The 15,041-nt window shown below is 42.5% G+C and overlaps 1 protein-coding gene across 4 annotated transcripts in view; it reads right to left on the reverse strand.

The window, feature by feature from the left end:
- Positions 1–15,041, reverse strand: part of PSD3 (pleckstrin and Sec7 domain containing 3) — a 526,912-nt gene that overhangs the window by 265,615 nt on the left and 246,256 nt on the right. For all 4 annotated transcript variants that reach the window (XM_059685223.1, XM_059685224.1, XM_059685226.1 and 1 more), the window contains 2 exons: positions 9,836–10,943; positions 6,240–6,635 (listed from right to left, as the gene is read on the reverse strand). In XM_059685223.1, the coding sequence (XP_059541206.1) occupies positions 6,240–6,635; positions 9,836–10,943 (1,504 nt within the window). The remainder of the gene's footprint in view (positions 1–6,239; positions 6,636–9,835; positions 10,944–15,041) is intronic.

The following is a 15,041-nucleotide window of genomic DNA, read 5'->3' on the forward strand; positions in this document are numbered from 1 at the left end:
CCTGAGAGGACCCAGAACACCAATGACCGGAGCATTTAGTTTCCACACTGTTCTCCATGACAAGCCACTGTCAGAGAGGGGAGGCAAGTGCAGAAGAGCTGCCAGGAAACTCACCAGAGAGAGCACATTTTCTCCACAGAGGGAATCGGAGAGATACGCAACACCCAAGTGCGCCCGCATGTAAGGCCTCAGACCGCTCCTAACTCTCCATGAGCTCGCTGGCACCCACAGCCGCAAGCCTCACCTCTAAATGGGACTCCCACGTCTCTCCAGCTGAGCTGCAATCCCACACTCTCACTAGCATTTGCAGGTGAAGGACTCTCGCTTCCCTCCAACTTAATTGTTTCAACTGCGCACTACAGGCTGCTCTCCTGCAAACTGCTATTCTCTCAAACTCCTGAGGTCCTTACTTGATTTCATGTCATCCAGGCTTGAAGCCTCACAATCCTTTTGACTCAGCTTGCATGTCCTATGTTCAAACAGCCACCACCAAATCCTTCTGGTTTTTCATCTTCACCAGGCTTTTTTCTTATGTTTTCTTACATTCCTGTTGTTCAGACTATTGTGAAACTCATGACAGGTTTACAATGAATATCCACAAACTAGAACTTGGCAAATTCTTACAACAAAACTGTAGATTGGGTGGTAGTTTATCTTCACTTTCCCAGTAAGGAATCAGAAGTTCCTTGAAATGAAGCAACTTACCCCAAATCAGGCAGCCAGTAAAGAGAATGACTTGACCTCCTGTTGTTTGTATTTTTGCTGCCCTCCTGCAGTGCATTGTACTCTTATGGAAAAAAGTGACACTTAGCTTAGAGTTTGTGCTGGCAGCTCAGAGGGTGGTACGGGTCTTGAATATATGGTGGAGTGACAAGATGACTGTTCTCAGGTGCTACTGTTGCTGGTATTATTATTCATTTTCACTTATTTCTCCCCTACTATGTACCAGGCCTTGTTAAGCCACTTGATCGTCTCGATTTTTTTTACCACTTGATTATAATCTCATCTTCTTCACCCTCCTATAGCAGATAGGTTACACTGGGAAAGGTTCCTGGATTGTAATTTACTAAAGATCACACACCTAGTAAGTAACTGAGGCAGCATTGGAACCCAGATAAATGATTGGCTCTGAAACCTAGCAGAGCCCCCACCCCCATCACTGAGCAAGAAATCCTTTGTGGTTAAACAAACAAAAACATCACCATTACAACTGCTTCAGGAAGCTCGAAAGAGAAAACCGAGAACCTATTTTCTACAGAACAAGTTTTAAAATGTGAAAGAATAAAACTGAAAAGATCAGGAGAGCCACAGCCACCAGAACTGAGCCTTGAGGCAGAGAGCCTCCTGCTCTGAATGACAGAGGAGCCCGGAGCAGGGAGCTCCATGGTCAGCCAGCTCTCCAAAGGCAGTTTCACAAGATAAAAATCTGTTCCTCTGGCACCAGCTTAACTAGATCACGTCATTTTAGTATTTACACAAGCCGGTAAAATTCCTGCAGTTTTAAATTTGGGATGAAAAAATTTTTTTGAAATCACACATCAACAAATTTCTGTATTCATCTTGTTTCATGGAACTTTTTTCCTAGGCAGAAAGACACTAGAGAGAGAGACTAGCTGAGGAAGAAAGAGGATCCTTCTAAATGCCAGCATTCCACTTGAGAAGGGGGAAAAAACAAGAGGAAGGCACCAAACCACAACTACCAAATTCAGAGCGACCCACGTCCTGGGGAGCGCTCTCCTCAGGCATATCAGTGGCACACAGATGTAATCCACCTCCTCTGCTGCACTGGTCTCCTGAGTCCTCCGTACCCTGAGCCATATCCGAGAGAAAAACTGGGAAGCTGAGACATAAAATATATCTATTACACTAAAAAGATCAGTTTAAAAGTAAGTTTTATATATCTCAGAGAATCAAAGGAGAAGCTTCTGCCAGAGTGCTGTATTTGCTATCTCTCTTTTCCTGTCTGTCCAAACCTAAGCTCAACAGAAATGGACAATATTCAGCTCTGTTAGTGGCCACAATGACAACATCTGTGCCTTACAGTCTCCAGGTCAGAACTTACTGATTGGAGTTGCAGTCATCAGCTGATGGGCCGACAAGGGAGAAGCACCCAGACACAAAGGAACCCATTGGAACATGTATTACTGTAAGTCTCTAATTATCCTTTCTAATTTTGGAGCCATGTGACTGGACTTCACACAGCACCGCTGACCCACCAGCCTGAGTGCTCTGCAGCTGGACCACAAAGGGAGAGGATGATACTCTTTGCTCCTTCATTAAAATATTGTGTTACATTCACAGGGCGAGCTATTTCCTGGTGGACGTGTGGTTCCCTGGCTCCAGCTTGGTGTTCAGAACACTCGAGCACCTGAGAGAATTTAACTCTTCCTGTCTAGATTTACTGCAGGATCTTAAAGAAGTTTCCACCTTATGAAGAGTGATCTATTTGCTATCACAAAGACATATGATCCTTTAAAAGACAAACAGTGAGCACACATACTCTTTAAACATGTCCTTTCTCAGCTGATATGAGAATACTGCAGATCTGAATATTTCCTTCTGTGACTTAAGGGAAGAACAATCCCCCTCTAGCCAGCAAAGTGTGGCTCACTCTCAGACCGCAAGGTACTTCCTGAGGGGGAACCAGATGTGCTCAAGTGCTACAACATCCTCATCACCTTTCCAAACACTCTACCTTCCTCTAAAGCAGCAGCAATGGAGAACAGTGTCTCCTGAGTTCAAGAGAAATCAAATACTACCACTGAAATCATTTTCAGCGACTAACGGCACGTACTGAAACAGAACAGGGTTAAAAAAAATATACATAAGCAATGCCAAACAAATGTCTTTTCGTTTTGAAACAAAATTTGCCTGAGTTCAAATCCTGGGTATGTCCCTGACTATCCATGTGACTTTGAGAAAGTTGCTCAACTATTCTGTGCCTCAGTTCCCTTGTCTGGAAAATGAAGACATTAATAGTTCCTTTCTCCCAGCTTGTTATGAGAATTAAGCACCATGTATTTACTAAATAATAAAACCTATGGAAGGCATATGACATAAAACTGTGTTTAGAGACTTACCTAAAGTATTTTATAATATTTTCTACTGGCTGTCAACTAACATTAAAATCAATACCTCAACAGGGATGGGCTTAATTTTCTTGGATTGTGTCTAGCTGGAATCACAGAAGCACCATCAGGGAGACAGGTACCATCCCCTTTCCTTTTCTGCTTCTTCAGAGTTTACTTTATCCAATTCCGTCAGGATTCCTCCCCCACCCAGCCCTGCCCAGTCCACTGCCAAGAAAACAGGAGGGGCTGGTGAGTAGATATGGAATGCTAGGCATGTGTCCTTGTTCTATTTATCATTTTTCTTGTGTACATATCACGTTTATTAATACACCGTTGAAAATGTGTTTTCCTTGAATCCTACCACTGTAGCTCTGAGTCTTGGCTAAGGGAAATCAATCCTGTTCACTACTGTGCAGTCAGCATTTCAGTCTGGATTTCCTTCGTAGGTTCAATACCTCTGTGTCTGCCTCCTTACCTCTGCAGAAGAATGCTTCAATGCAGAAGGAATTTTTAAAAGCCGGCTCATTGATTACTTTAAAATTTATGGAGACATGTTTATTAACAATTTGGTAAATTTTTTCTCCAACTGAAAACACACCACCAACAACAAAAGCAGCTCTACAATCACCAGCTCAGACTTCTGGCTCTACAGACTTAACGGCATTGAGAGAAATTAGATCAAAGGAAAGGATAAAGATGAGACCAGGCAGCTAGGGTAGTGAATGTACCCGGTCTAGGAGTCAGGCCATTTGAATTCTGGTACAGGATCTATCACCAGGTAAATCCATCCCACCAAACTGGTGCTCAGATTCTTGACTATAAAACAAGGCTATTTAGGGCCCCACTTCAAACTGGAAAACATCATAATCCTTGTACCTACATTACAATTCCGGTGGCGCTGCAACTTCTCCAAGGCACCAAGAGACAGAGGGGGTAAAAAAAACAACAACAACATATGCAAGTTAACAGTTTCTTTAAAATTCTTAAGATCGTTGAGACTGCCCTATCTTTTCTAACCCTGAATAGAGACATACACATGGGAAAAAGTGCCCAGAGCCGGGTGAGAAGTTCGGCTGGCTCGTCTCTAAGATGCTTCTCATTCAGTCTTATCGTTGGGCAAGATCTCATGGTCCAACCATGCGCGTGACGCAGCTGAAACCTTATCCCAAGAAGGCTGAAGTACACCACTGTCTCAATCTGAGGTGCTAAAACACTGTAACCTTACCCAAAGTCCCCTGGACTATCTGACTCTGCCCTGCTAATGATGGCACTTAAGCTGGCCACAAGGATGATGCCTCCCTATTCTAAGGGAGCAGACCACACTTCAGATACACCTTTCACCCCATTCCTTCCTGTTCTGACTCTGTGAATTTTATTTACTTACCCTCCCTGTGGCTTCTACAGCAAAGCCTATTGGCCTAAGACACTCAGCTCCCCAACCTATTTTGGGTCTGTAATGTAAGTAACTTTCACTTGCCCCCAAAGGTTGGATTGGAATTTCAATGAACATTTCTGCATCGCCTGTGCTATATAGCATTTTATCACAATTGTCAGTAGCACCATCTCAGAGATACAGGAAGTCTAAATGTGGGCTTATCAGCATCCAGTTCTGAGTCATACATTTACTCAAGTTCTTGCTTTGTACCAGGTACTCTGCTGGGTACTTTATTTATTTTCCCAATATTTTTTATTGAGTTTTTTAAATTTTTTTTTAGAGAGAAAGGAAGGGAGAGTAAGAGAGAAACATCGATGTGAGAGAAACATTGATCAGCCACCTCCTGCACACCCCCCTTCCCCACTGAGAACTGAGCATGCAACCCGGGCATGTGCCCTGACCAGGAATCAAACTGGCGATCTTTTGGTGCATGGGATGACACTCAACCAACTGAGCCACACCAACCAGGGCTCTGCTAGGTACTTTCATCTCAATTAGCTCTTTAAATTTCACAGCCACACAGAGCACTGGGATCATTAACCCTATTTTGCAAATACATAAAGCAGGTTTCAGAGAGAAGAAGTGGCTTGCCCAAGTAATTCAGACCAACGTTTTCTGCTTTTGAAACCTGTGATCTTTTCATTATCTCACTGTGACCCAAGAAGACAACCAACATCCGCGGTCCATTTCACATGGAAACGCACAGCTACATATTATAATGTCCCAGTCTTGAATGTATTCATCCAATGAACTATAGACCATAAACAAACTGGTGACAGAAAATGCTTAATACAGGATGAACTGCTCATAAAAAGAGGTTCCTTGATAAACTGTACTATGAATACTGACTTTTAATAAAAGCACTGAGCTTTGAAACAGTTTATCCCTATTCAACCTCCTTGCCACCTCCACCAACACACACTAACACACTTGAATTTAGGAAAACTAGGTCAAAACTAAATCCATAACATCTTTGGGAAGTTTAGCATGCTCTGCCCACCAGTGGAGATGTTAAAGGACAAGTAAACAGCCCGAGGATGATGAGCAAGAGGAAATGAAGTGCTAGATAACCCATAAACAGGGATCACTAAATGACAGGTATGACACATAGAACCCATGTAATATCATTTTATCTCCCAGGTAGACAAATCCTAACGTAGAGGGAATAAATATGTATAGTCTTGACCAAAGTATCAGCCCTCTCCAGCACCCACATAATCAGATCCTTCCCCTGCCATCGCAGGAACAGGCAGACTGCCCGACAGCAGGACCTTCCAGAGCTAAGGGCTGCAAGAGACTTTGGTGACCATCAAACCCACACTCTCAGCTTTCAATTAAGGAACCTCTGGCCGAATCAAACAATCTGCTCCAAGTCATCAACCAATGTCAGTGTCAGAACGAAAGCCAAGACCTCTCTGTGTCCTTTAACAGCACCAGGCCCTGCCACCAAAGCTGCATCATCGGAGCTGACATCTCCTCCTCCTCACTCACAGTGTACGTTCAGGGCTGTGGCCAACGTGTACATGGTCATCCAATAAATGAGGGACCGCAGCCTGCCAATTTGGCAAACCGCTAAAGGGTGCTCTACCTGCCCCTGAAACCCAAATTATGTTTTACTCACATCATCCATAGAAACTGGCCAAATGCTTTTCAAATATATTCCATACTCTGCTTTCTCAAAGAGAAAATGATACAAAAACCACCAGCACGAAAATAGAGAATGGGACTAGTACCTTCCCCAGAAGGCAATCTCCGGGGTGCCTTTCGCGTAGATGGGTTCCCCGGCGCCACTGAGCCCATTGCTGATCTCGCCAGAAGAGCCCATCACGATCCCGCCGTCTGAGGAGACGCTCAGGATGTCGTGCTGTCCCCCCACTGACGTCCTCTCCAGGAACTGACCGCCTTCTTTAATGCGCTGCTGTATCATGGGAGTGAGGGGCATCTCGAAGCTGAAATAGCTATCGGGCTCTGAGTATAATGTCTCCAGGGACTCAGCACTGTAGTATAAAGAGGTGTTATCCAAGATGGTTTCAAACTGGGAGCTGTACACATCAGTGGAGTCCTCTGTGTAGCCGGGCCCAAGGATGTCATCCTCTCCTCCTGCAAAGTGCCCCTCGTGGTCAAGAATCCTGCGAAGAAATGAGAGTGAAGAATTTCAATATCAGGTTAACTTTTTCTTTTGATTTTTCCCCCTTCAACCATATAAAAAAATAACATTCTGTAGCGCTAACACTTGTATTCACTGGGCTTACGTCTTCATATATTTGGGAAGGAAGATACCAAAGAAACAAACTCAGGTTGAAAAACAACATAGCCTACATGTGCTACACTACCCTCAAAATAATTTAACATAGGTTCAAACTAGTTTCCTAGTATGTGAATACATTAGTCCAATGAATATTTCAATAAAATATTCCCATTTCAGCCAACTAAACTTCACATATTCAAATAATTAACAGCTACCGTCATGCTTAATTTTAACAGAAGCAAGTAAATATGTTGTGTAAACTTAATGGAGTAAAAATACACTAAGCTTTCATCAGTCTATTAATACTTTCTGATTTAAAGACCAAGCACCCTCAAGCAGATGACATTAGAATCTGAGGGCTGCCCCCTGCTGACAATAAGGCAGAACTGCAGAGAGATTCCAAGTCCAAAATTAGTGAATGACCGTAAAAGAAAAAAAAAAGCCCACAGACATGTTTACAACAAGGCTAACCAAGACAGTGAAAACCTAGAAACAATTTTTAAGTTAATATACAGGGGTAGGCATTAATTAATTAATATGTATCAGGTTCTTCAAATATTAAAAATGAACATTACGATAAATAGGTAAAATTTTTAAAACTCAGTTAGGCACATGAGGTCAAAAATTAGAAAAACCTGGAGCTGGATTCTGGGTGTGCTGAGTGCTAGCTATGTCACCTAACAACTTAACCTCTCTGAGCCTCAGATTCCTAAAGATAGAAACAAAATAAGAATAGGAATAAAAATACCTCATAAGCAATCTACATTCCTCCTAGATATTGACAGGATTCATCTTCAACAATACAATTGTCTTGGTTGTTTTTAAATGACTGAAGGCCTACCACGTACCAAGAGGGTTTCTGTCTCTTAATGACTTCTCACTACACTTGGAATAAAATGAAAAGTTCCTATGATAAAGCTCCTCCCCACACATTGATTCCCACCACTCTCCCCAGCTCCTTATGCTCCAGCCACACTGGTGGAGTGTCAAGTCTTCAAACTCGTCATAAGGCCTTTGCTTCACACAACTCCGGGCAATCCAGCAGCCTCCTCTACCCTTGTGAGTCCCTCTCCCTAGAACAGCCGTGGGCAAACTACGGCCCGCGGGCCGAATCCGGCCCGTCTGAAATGAATAAAACTAAAAAAAAAAAAAAAGACCGTACCCTTTTATGTAATAATGTGTACTTTGAATTTATATTAGTTCACACAAACACTCCATCCATGCTTTTGTTCCGGCCCTCCGGTCCAGTTTAAGAACCCATTGTGGCCCTCAAGTCAAAAAGTTTGCCCACCCCTGCCCTAGAATCTTCTCCCTCTGTTCTCTGCCTGGCTAACTCACAGTCATTCCTCATGGCTCAGCCTAATGATCACCTCCAAAGAAGGGCCTTGCCCAATTCATCAAATTAATTAGCCTCTCCTGTCTTCAAATGATTCTTTCTAGTGTGTCTCTCTCTCTCCTTTACCCTACGGAACCTAGCACAATTGGTGGTCCTATAATTATTAATGTGTTTTTGCGGTCAATGTTTATCCTCAGCAGTAAACTACATGAGGGCAGTGACCATGGGCTGTGTCTGTTTTTGTTTTGTTTTGTGTTTTGTTTTGGTTTTTTTTGCTAATTCTCACCCGAGGATATTTTTCCATTGATTTTTAGAGAGAGTGGAAAGGAGAGAGAGAGACAGAGAGAGAGAAACATCAATGTGAGAGAGACACATCGATTGGTTGCTTCTGCATGCACTCCCCGAGCAGGGCCGAGGATTGAGCCTACAACCAAGGTACATGCCCTTGATCGGAATCAAACCCAGGATCCTTCAGTGCACTGGCTGAAGCTCTGTCTATTGAGCCAAACCAAGCCAGGGCTGCTGTGTCTATTTTAAACATTCCTTTATGCCCAGCATCTAGCAGTGTCAAGGACATGGAAGACAATCAAAAGATACTTGTGGGAGAAAAGGAAGGAGGGAAGGCGGGAGGGAGGAAAGGAGAAATGAATAATCTACGCAACAGCAAAAGTGCATATTCCATGGAAATATAATTGCTGAGTCATGTGCCACATATCAAGGCTGCTTCTGAGGGAAGTCTGAAGATTTTATGTGTTGGGGGATGGGAAAGGAGGAGTGGAGAGATGGAGCCCTGATAGCCATTCCAAAGGAGCCTCACTCTCCTTGTACTTGTAATTAATTATAGAGGAAAAGGCATTTTCCTATCCCAACCAGACAAACAAAAAAAATGCTTCAGCTTTGACACTGATGTTCTCCCTTAAGAACAATGAAATGTGGCGTCATGAAGCCAGGGCAGAAAAGATGGTGCAAATCTGAAATGGTGCCTCAAGTGACTGCCGAAAGGAGCAGTGTGGCCAGACCATGCACACAGGAAGTGGAGAAAGACGGGGCATGTCTTCCATTGACCCAGGCTCTCAGCTGGTGTAGATGTGATGTCAGAAATGAATGGAAAGACCAGGAAATACCATATGATGCTGAGTTTACTTATCAGGGACATAATCAAAACATGCTCTTCCTGTGAGAAGGGATTCTCATGTGAATGCCACAGAACAACTGAATTACAGTCTATTTCTAGCCTCCTGACCTCCTCTCTAAACCTAAAACACTGAGCCAGCCCCTCACTCAGAACCTCTGTGTTCATACGTGTGTGTAGGCTGGATGCAGGCACTGGTGTTGCACCCAGAAAAAAATGCCTTAGTTAGGATACAATGACTTCAGGGTATGTCAAAAGAGTCCAAATCTTTTCATATTTTAAAGATAATTGTGGGGTGTTGTAGTTACCTGGGTGTTGGAAAACCTGAAGCCTGTCAAATATAACAAAATGTCAGAAATGGATTCACATAGTTTAGCATTCACAGTCTCTCCATCATTCTGCTTTTCTGGTCTATGCCTAATGGACAACTTGATAACAAGATCACCCGAACATCTTGGATACTTAGAAGGAATCTAGCTTACAGGAACTTCTCTTCTGTTGTTTGATAAAAAGGACCCAGGAAACTGGGAGCTGAGTTCTCAAAGCCAAGCAAGGATAATCGTTTCCAACTATATGCACCAGGACCACAGGCAGTAGGACTATGGGGGCTCACCTCTCCTGGTCTCTCTCCAGTTCAGGCTTCTCCTCAAGATGGTCTTTGTTTTCCTTTAGGAAGACTTCATCCTCTCCACCCTCAACAAGAGGCGCGGGGGGAAATGTCCCCGAGCTAGTGGCCAGCCTCTCTGAAGGCCCTCTCCAGGTGTCGGCCCCAACACGCTCGGTGAAACCAACTGAATTACACAAACCAGCAGAAGAGATGAGGTGGCTTGGCACTTTGGAGAACCCCTGACTTTCAGGAGAGGTAGTCCTTTCCAAGGATGTCTCAAAATCCGCAGGTTGCCGTGTCTCTCTTTTCTTCCCTCCTGTCCACAGTATTTCCACCCCTTCAAATTCCACATGTTTGACCCGGCCAGGCCGTCCCGTGGAGCTGCCTCCATCACATCCCCCTGGGTGCTCTCTCTGCAGGTCAGACCTCCCCTCTCTCAGGAAGCCAGTGCTGCCCACAGAGCTGTGGGCTGCCGCTGGGCTCCCCAGGGAGGACCCAGGACAAGCTGGCTCCTGCACGCGGAGAGCCCCTTTCCTCCCATTGGCAGTTACCCGGGAAAGCTCCTGCTGAGCTTCTCCACTTAGCAGCACTGTCAGATCCTCCTGGATGCGCAAAAGAACACCTTCCCCCGTCGTCACTTCAGCTGAAAGAGGTATATCTGGTGGTTTTTCCTGGCCAGCAGGGAACAGTTTGTTGGCTGTGTGTGTTTGATGACTGGCAGTGTCCAGCTCTTTGTCCACCTGCTGAACTGAGAGACTAGAAACAGCATCTTTGTCCAGTACCTTTGTAGCCTGTAACGTTCCAGAAGCTATTCTGGCTTCTGTAGCTTTCAGAGCTGAAATCAAAGAGTCTATGGGTTGTAAACTTTGTTCCTTGAGGTGACTTTGAGAGGAGCCCCCTCCAACATCTTTTGGTCCTTCTGTAATACTGTCGAGCCCAGCGTGGTGGCTGGGATGAGGCTGAACCCCCTGCTGCCCCTGCGGGGAGCATGGCAGAGACTCTGCATCAAACTCGAGAGAAGTTCTTAGGCCTTCTCCACCGTCCTCCATGGTCCCATATTCTGGAAATTCATTTGTGACGTTCGGTGGGAGTAAAGTGCTTCCTCCATGATCACCTATGAATAGAACAGAATGCACACATGACTGGTTTTGAACAACAGGTTCAATGTGTGTCAATAAATATCCACACCTATTAGGCACTCAATGGTCTTTGATTTTTTCGCTGTCTCCTTCCCCCTTACCACTTCTCATAACCTTGCCAGTGGTCACTGCCACTTACCTTACAGGTAACCACACAGGTTTTGGCCGAGAAGGAGACAATTTAATGACACGGGCCATATCTAACCTACTTCTGATAAAGTCCCACACATGCAGCTCAGTTGTTGCATGTACAAAAGAGATTAAAATAAGGATACGTATCACTTTCCAAGTACTACTCATGAAACAGCAACTAAAATATTTATATTAGGCATAACAACAATAGCCTTACAATCCAGCCAACAATATTTGTGCAGCACAAGCTCTGAGATAGAGCCTCAGAAAAAAGATGTGAGCTATTTAAAGTCAGTAAATATTTTTTCAGCAGGAAGCCTCCCTGCTTCACTGTTTGATTTGTGGGGCGTGGGGAGGGGAATGCTTTCAGAACATCCCTGAGAAATGAGTGAAGTCAAAATGGAATAGGAGACTTAATATGTGGAGAAAAATTTCCAAAATCCCAAAATGCATAAAATTTAAATGGTATCTTATGCAGAATCCCAATATATGAAGCAATGAAAACAATAATTAGTATGTATTTAAAATATTGGATCAAATTTATATTTTCTTATTCATATGGCAGTCAGTGAGAACAAGGAAGACATTCTCATTAACAAAAGATTAAATGGGGGGAGTATGGGTAACAGTTACAGTCCTATCAGCCTCAGTATCCAATTTCCTTCAGAACTTGTTTTGGTTTCTTTGTAGCAAGAAAACCCTCATCTATACTAGACATGCAGTGTACTTACATAGACAAATGTTTGAAAGAGGCTATCTACTGTTATTGTTTTGTGTTTTTTAAATGTATTTTTATTGATTTCAGAGAGGAAGGGAGGGGGAGAGAGAGAGAGAAACATAGATGATGAGAGAGAATCATTGATCAGTTGCCTCTTGCATGCCCCACACTGGGGATCAAGCCCACAACCCGGTCATATGCCCTGACTTGGAATCGAACTGTGACCTTCTGCTTCGTAAGTCAGTGCTCAACCACGGAGCCACGCTGGCCGGGCACTGTTGTTTTTTTTTAAAGCATTGATAACTGTACCTGTCCTATCGAATAAAGTATTTGACAAATGTCTGGTACTACCCATTGAAATAACATGGAAGACTTGATTCTAAGGCATGCACAAAATGAGGTAACTTGGAAACATAGATTAACATGTTATCCAGCAGCTATTCAAGTTACGCAAAATTTTATGAATAATAATACATCTGAGAGTGCATACTGTTTCATATTGTATTTTTTAAATAATTTGAAATATATTTTTAAAATTAAATTTGCATCAAGTGTTGATGGAATCCAAGAAACACTTCTCTGTGACGGCAGGATTTAAAATACCTTCATGAGGCAGAACCAAGATGATGCAGCTGCTACAATCTAAGAGGAAGCGACTTTTCAATCCCTGATTTTGAAAAGGAAGACAGTGAAAAACAATAAAGGCCCCTCTTCCTAAGGTGGTATACTGACATATTTAATTTAATTTGTCCCCTTTTAAGATTCAGTCGTTTTTAATATATTCCTAACATTGAGCAGCCATCACCACTAATTCCAGAACATTTCATCACGCCACCCCCTCAATAATACACGTATTCATTAGCTGTCACTCCCCATTGCCCTGTCTCCTCAGAACAATCTACTTTCTATCTCTATTGAGTTGCATATTCAGAACATTTCATGTAAATGGAATCATCCAATATAGCATTTTATGTTTGTCTTTTTTCACTGACACAATGTTTTCAAGATTTATTCACACTGTAGCATGTATCAGAACTTCATTCCTTGTTATTGCCAAATAATATTCCATTGTATAGATATACCAGTGTCTATAAGTCATTTATCAACTGATGAATATTTGTGTTGTTCCAATTTTTTGGATTATGAATAATGAACATTTGTATATAAGTTTTACATCTACATTTATTTTCAAAACTCTTGGGTCTACACCTGTGAGTGTAATTTCTGGGTTATGCCTAATGTTTTGAGATACGGCCAATCTCCCAAAGCAACTACACCATTTTACATTCCTATCAGCAACATCACAGGGGTCCATCTTTTTTATTATAGTTATCCCAGGGGGTACGAAATGGTATGTCACTGTGGTTTTGACTTGCATTTATTTCCCTAGTGACTACATTTATTCTCCCAAGTATTTTATTCTTTTTGATACTATGACATGTAGAACTGTGGGGTTTTTATTTAATTTTCAGATTATTCATTGCTAGCACACAGAAATACAACTGGTTACTGTATGTGGAACTTATATCCTGCAATCTTGCTGAATTTATTCTCAGCTTGTTTGTAGATTCCTTAGGATTGCCTCCTCTATACATGCCATCTCTGAATAGAGAGTTTTACTTTTTTCTTTCCCATCTGGATACTTTTTCCTTTTCCAGCAGGATATTGAATAGAAGTGGTTAGGGCAGAAATCCTTGTCTTATTCCTGACCTTAGGAGAAAGCTTTCAGTCCTTCAGTACTAGGTCTGATGTTAGCTGTGGGTTTTACACAAACACCCGGTATCAGGATAAGGGAGGTCCCTTCTACTTCTAGTTTTTCAAGTGTTTTTATCATGAAAGTGTGTCAAATTTTATTAAATGCTTTTTCTCTGTCAACTGAAATGCTCATGTGGGTTTTGTCTTTCATTTTAGTAACATGATGTATACCATTAATTGATTTGTATATACTGAACCAACCTTGCATTCCTGAAATAAATCCCACTCAATCATGGTGTATAATGTATAATCCTTTTTATATGTTGCTGGATTCAGTTTTCTAGTGTTTTTTGCATCTATATTCATAAGCAATATTGGTCTGTAGTTGTATTACCTTTTTCTGGTTCTGGTACTAGGGTAATGCTGACTTCTCAAAATGAATTGGGAAGTATTCTATATGGCATTTCTTTACACCTTTTTACAGTTTTTTAGGCTTTAAACAGTTTTTTTTCTCCCTTAATCGCTCAGGGGATTTTAGTTTCTTCAGCACTTTAAAGCTATAAATTTATTGTTAATCTTCTATACTAATAAAAAGCCTTTGGTTGTCACGCTGTGACGCTGTAACAACTGATCAGCAGGAGGCTGTGTGCGCATGCGGGCAGGCGTGTGCAGGTGGGCAGGGGTGGCTGTGCTACTGGCCACCAGGAGATGCATGGAGCACCTCTCGGTCCCTCCCCCCGGCTCCAGCGGGCACCAGCAGCTTGCTCCCGCCTCCCTCCTGTGGGGGCACCACAGCTCCTGCAGGCTCCCACTAACTCCCGTGGCGGGAGGCCTACTGTGCGCGATTTCACGCGTTGGGCCACTAGTATGCTATAAAAGGAAAAAAAGTGAACAATCCAAAAACATGTTTTTCTTTCTTTAACACAGTTAAATATCTTAAAATGATTAGAGAAAGACTTAACTCATAGTGGGAAATATTTCCTTTAGATTTTATAATGCTTTTCATTACTTCGCAAGCTAAAGTATAGCTTTCCAAAAATTCATGATTACGGAATATAAAATTCCTGAAGAAATCTAATAATTCACAGACCTAACATAATTGAGAAAACAGGCTCAAAAGAATGCTGTACTTACCAACATGACACAAGCAATCAAAACCAGCTTGTCTATCCCACCTCTGCTATGCCTATATCCCTTCCCTCCCCTCCATCTCTGCTGGTAGAGAGGTACAATAGGATGTGTCTTCTATCTTTTCCCTGAAATTTAAAAATATCTTCTAAAATGGTCATCCAATGTCCAGCCTCATTTTTCCATTTCATCTTATGTACCATAATCTTTCTAAAACAAAAATTTAGGTTGCTTTCAGTAGTTCCCCATTGCCTACAGAATAAAGTCTAAAGTCCAAACTGCTTCATCCAAAAGTTAGGATCCATAATCTGGTCCCAATCTACCTTTCCCAATCTACTGTCTCACTTGACTCCCTTTTCAAATGTAATAGCGCTGGTTCTCTAACTGAAGGAGGGGCAGC

Source organism: Myotis daubentonii, chromosome 2 (genome assembly GCF_963259705.1).
Source record: "Myotis daubentonii chromosome 2, mMyoDau2.1, whole genome shotgun sequence".
Classification (NCBI taxonomy): domain Eukaryota; kingdom Metazoa; phylum Chordata; class Mammalia; order Chiroptera; family Vespertilionidae; genus Myotis; species Myotis daubentonii.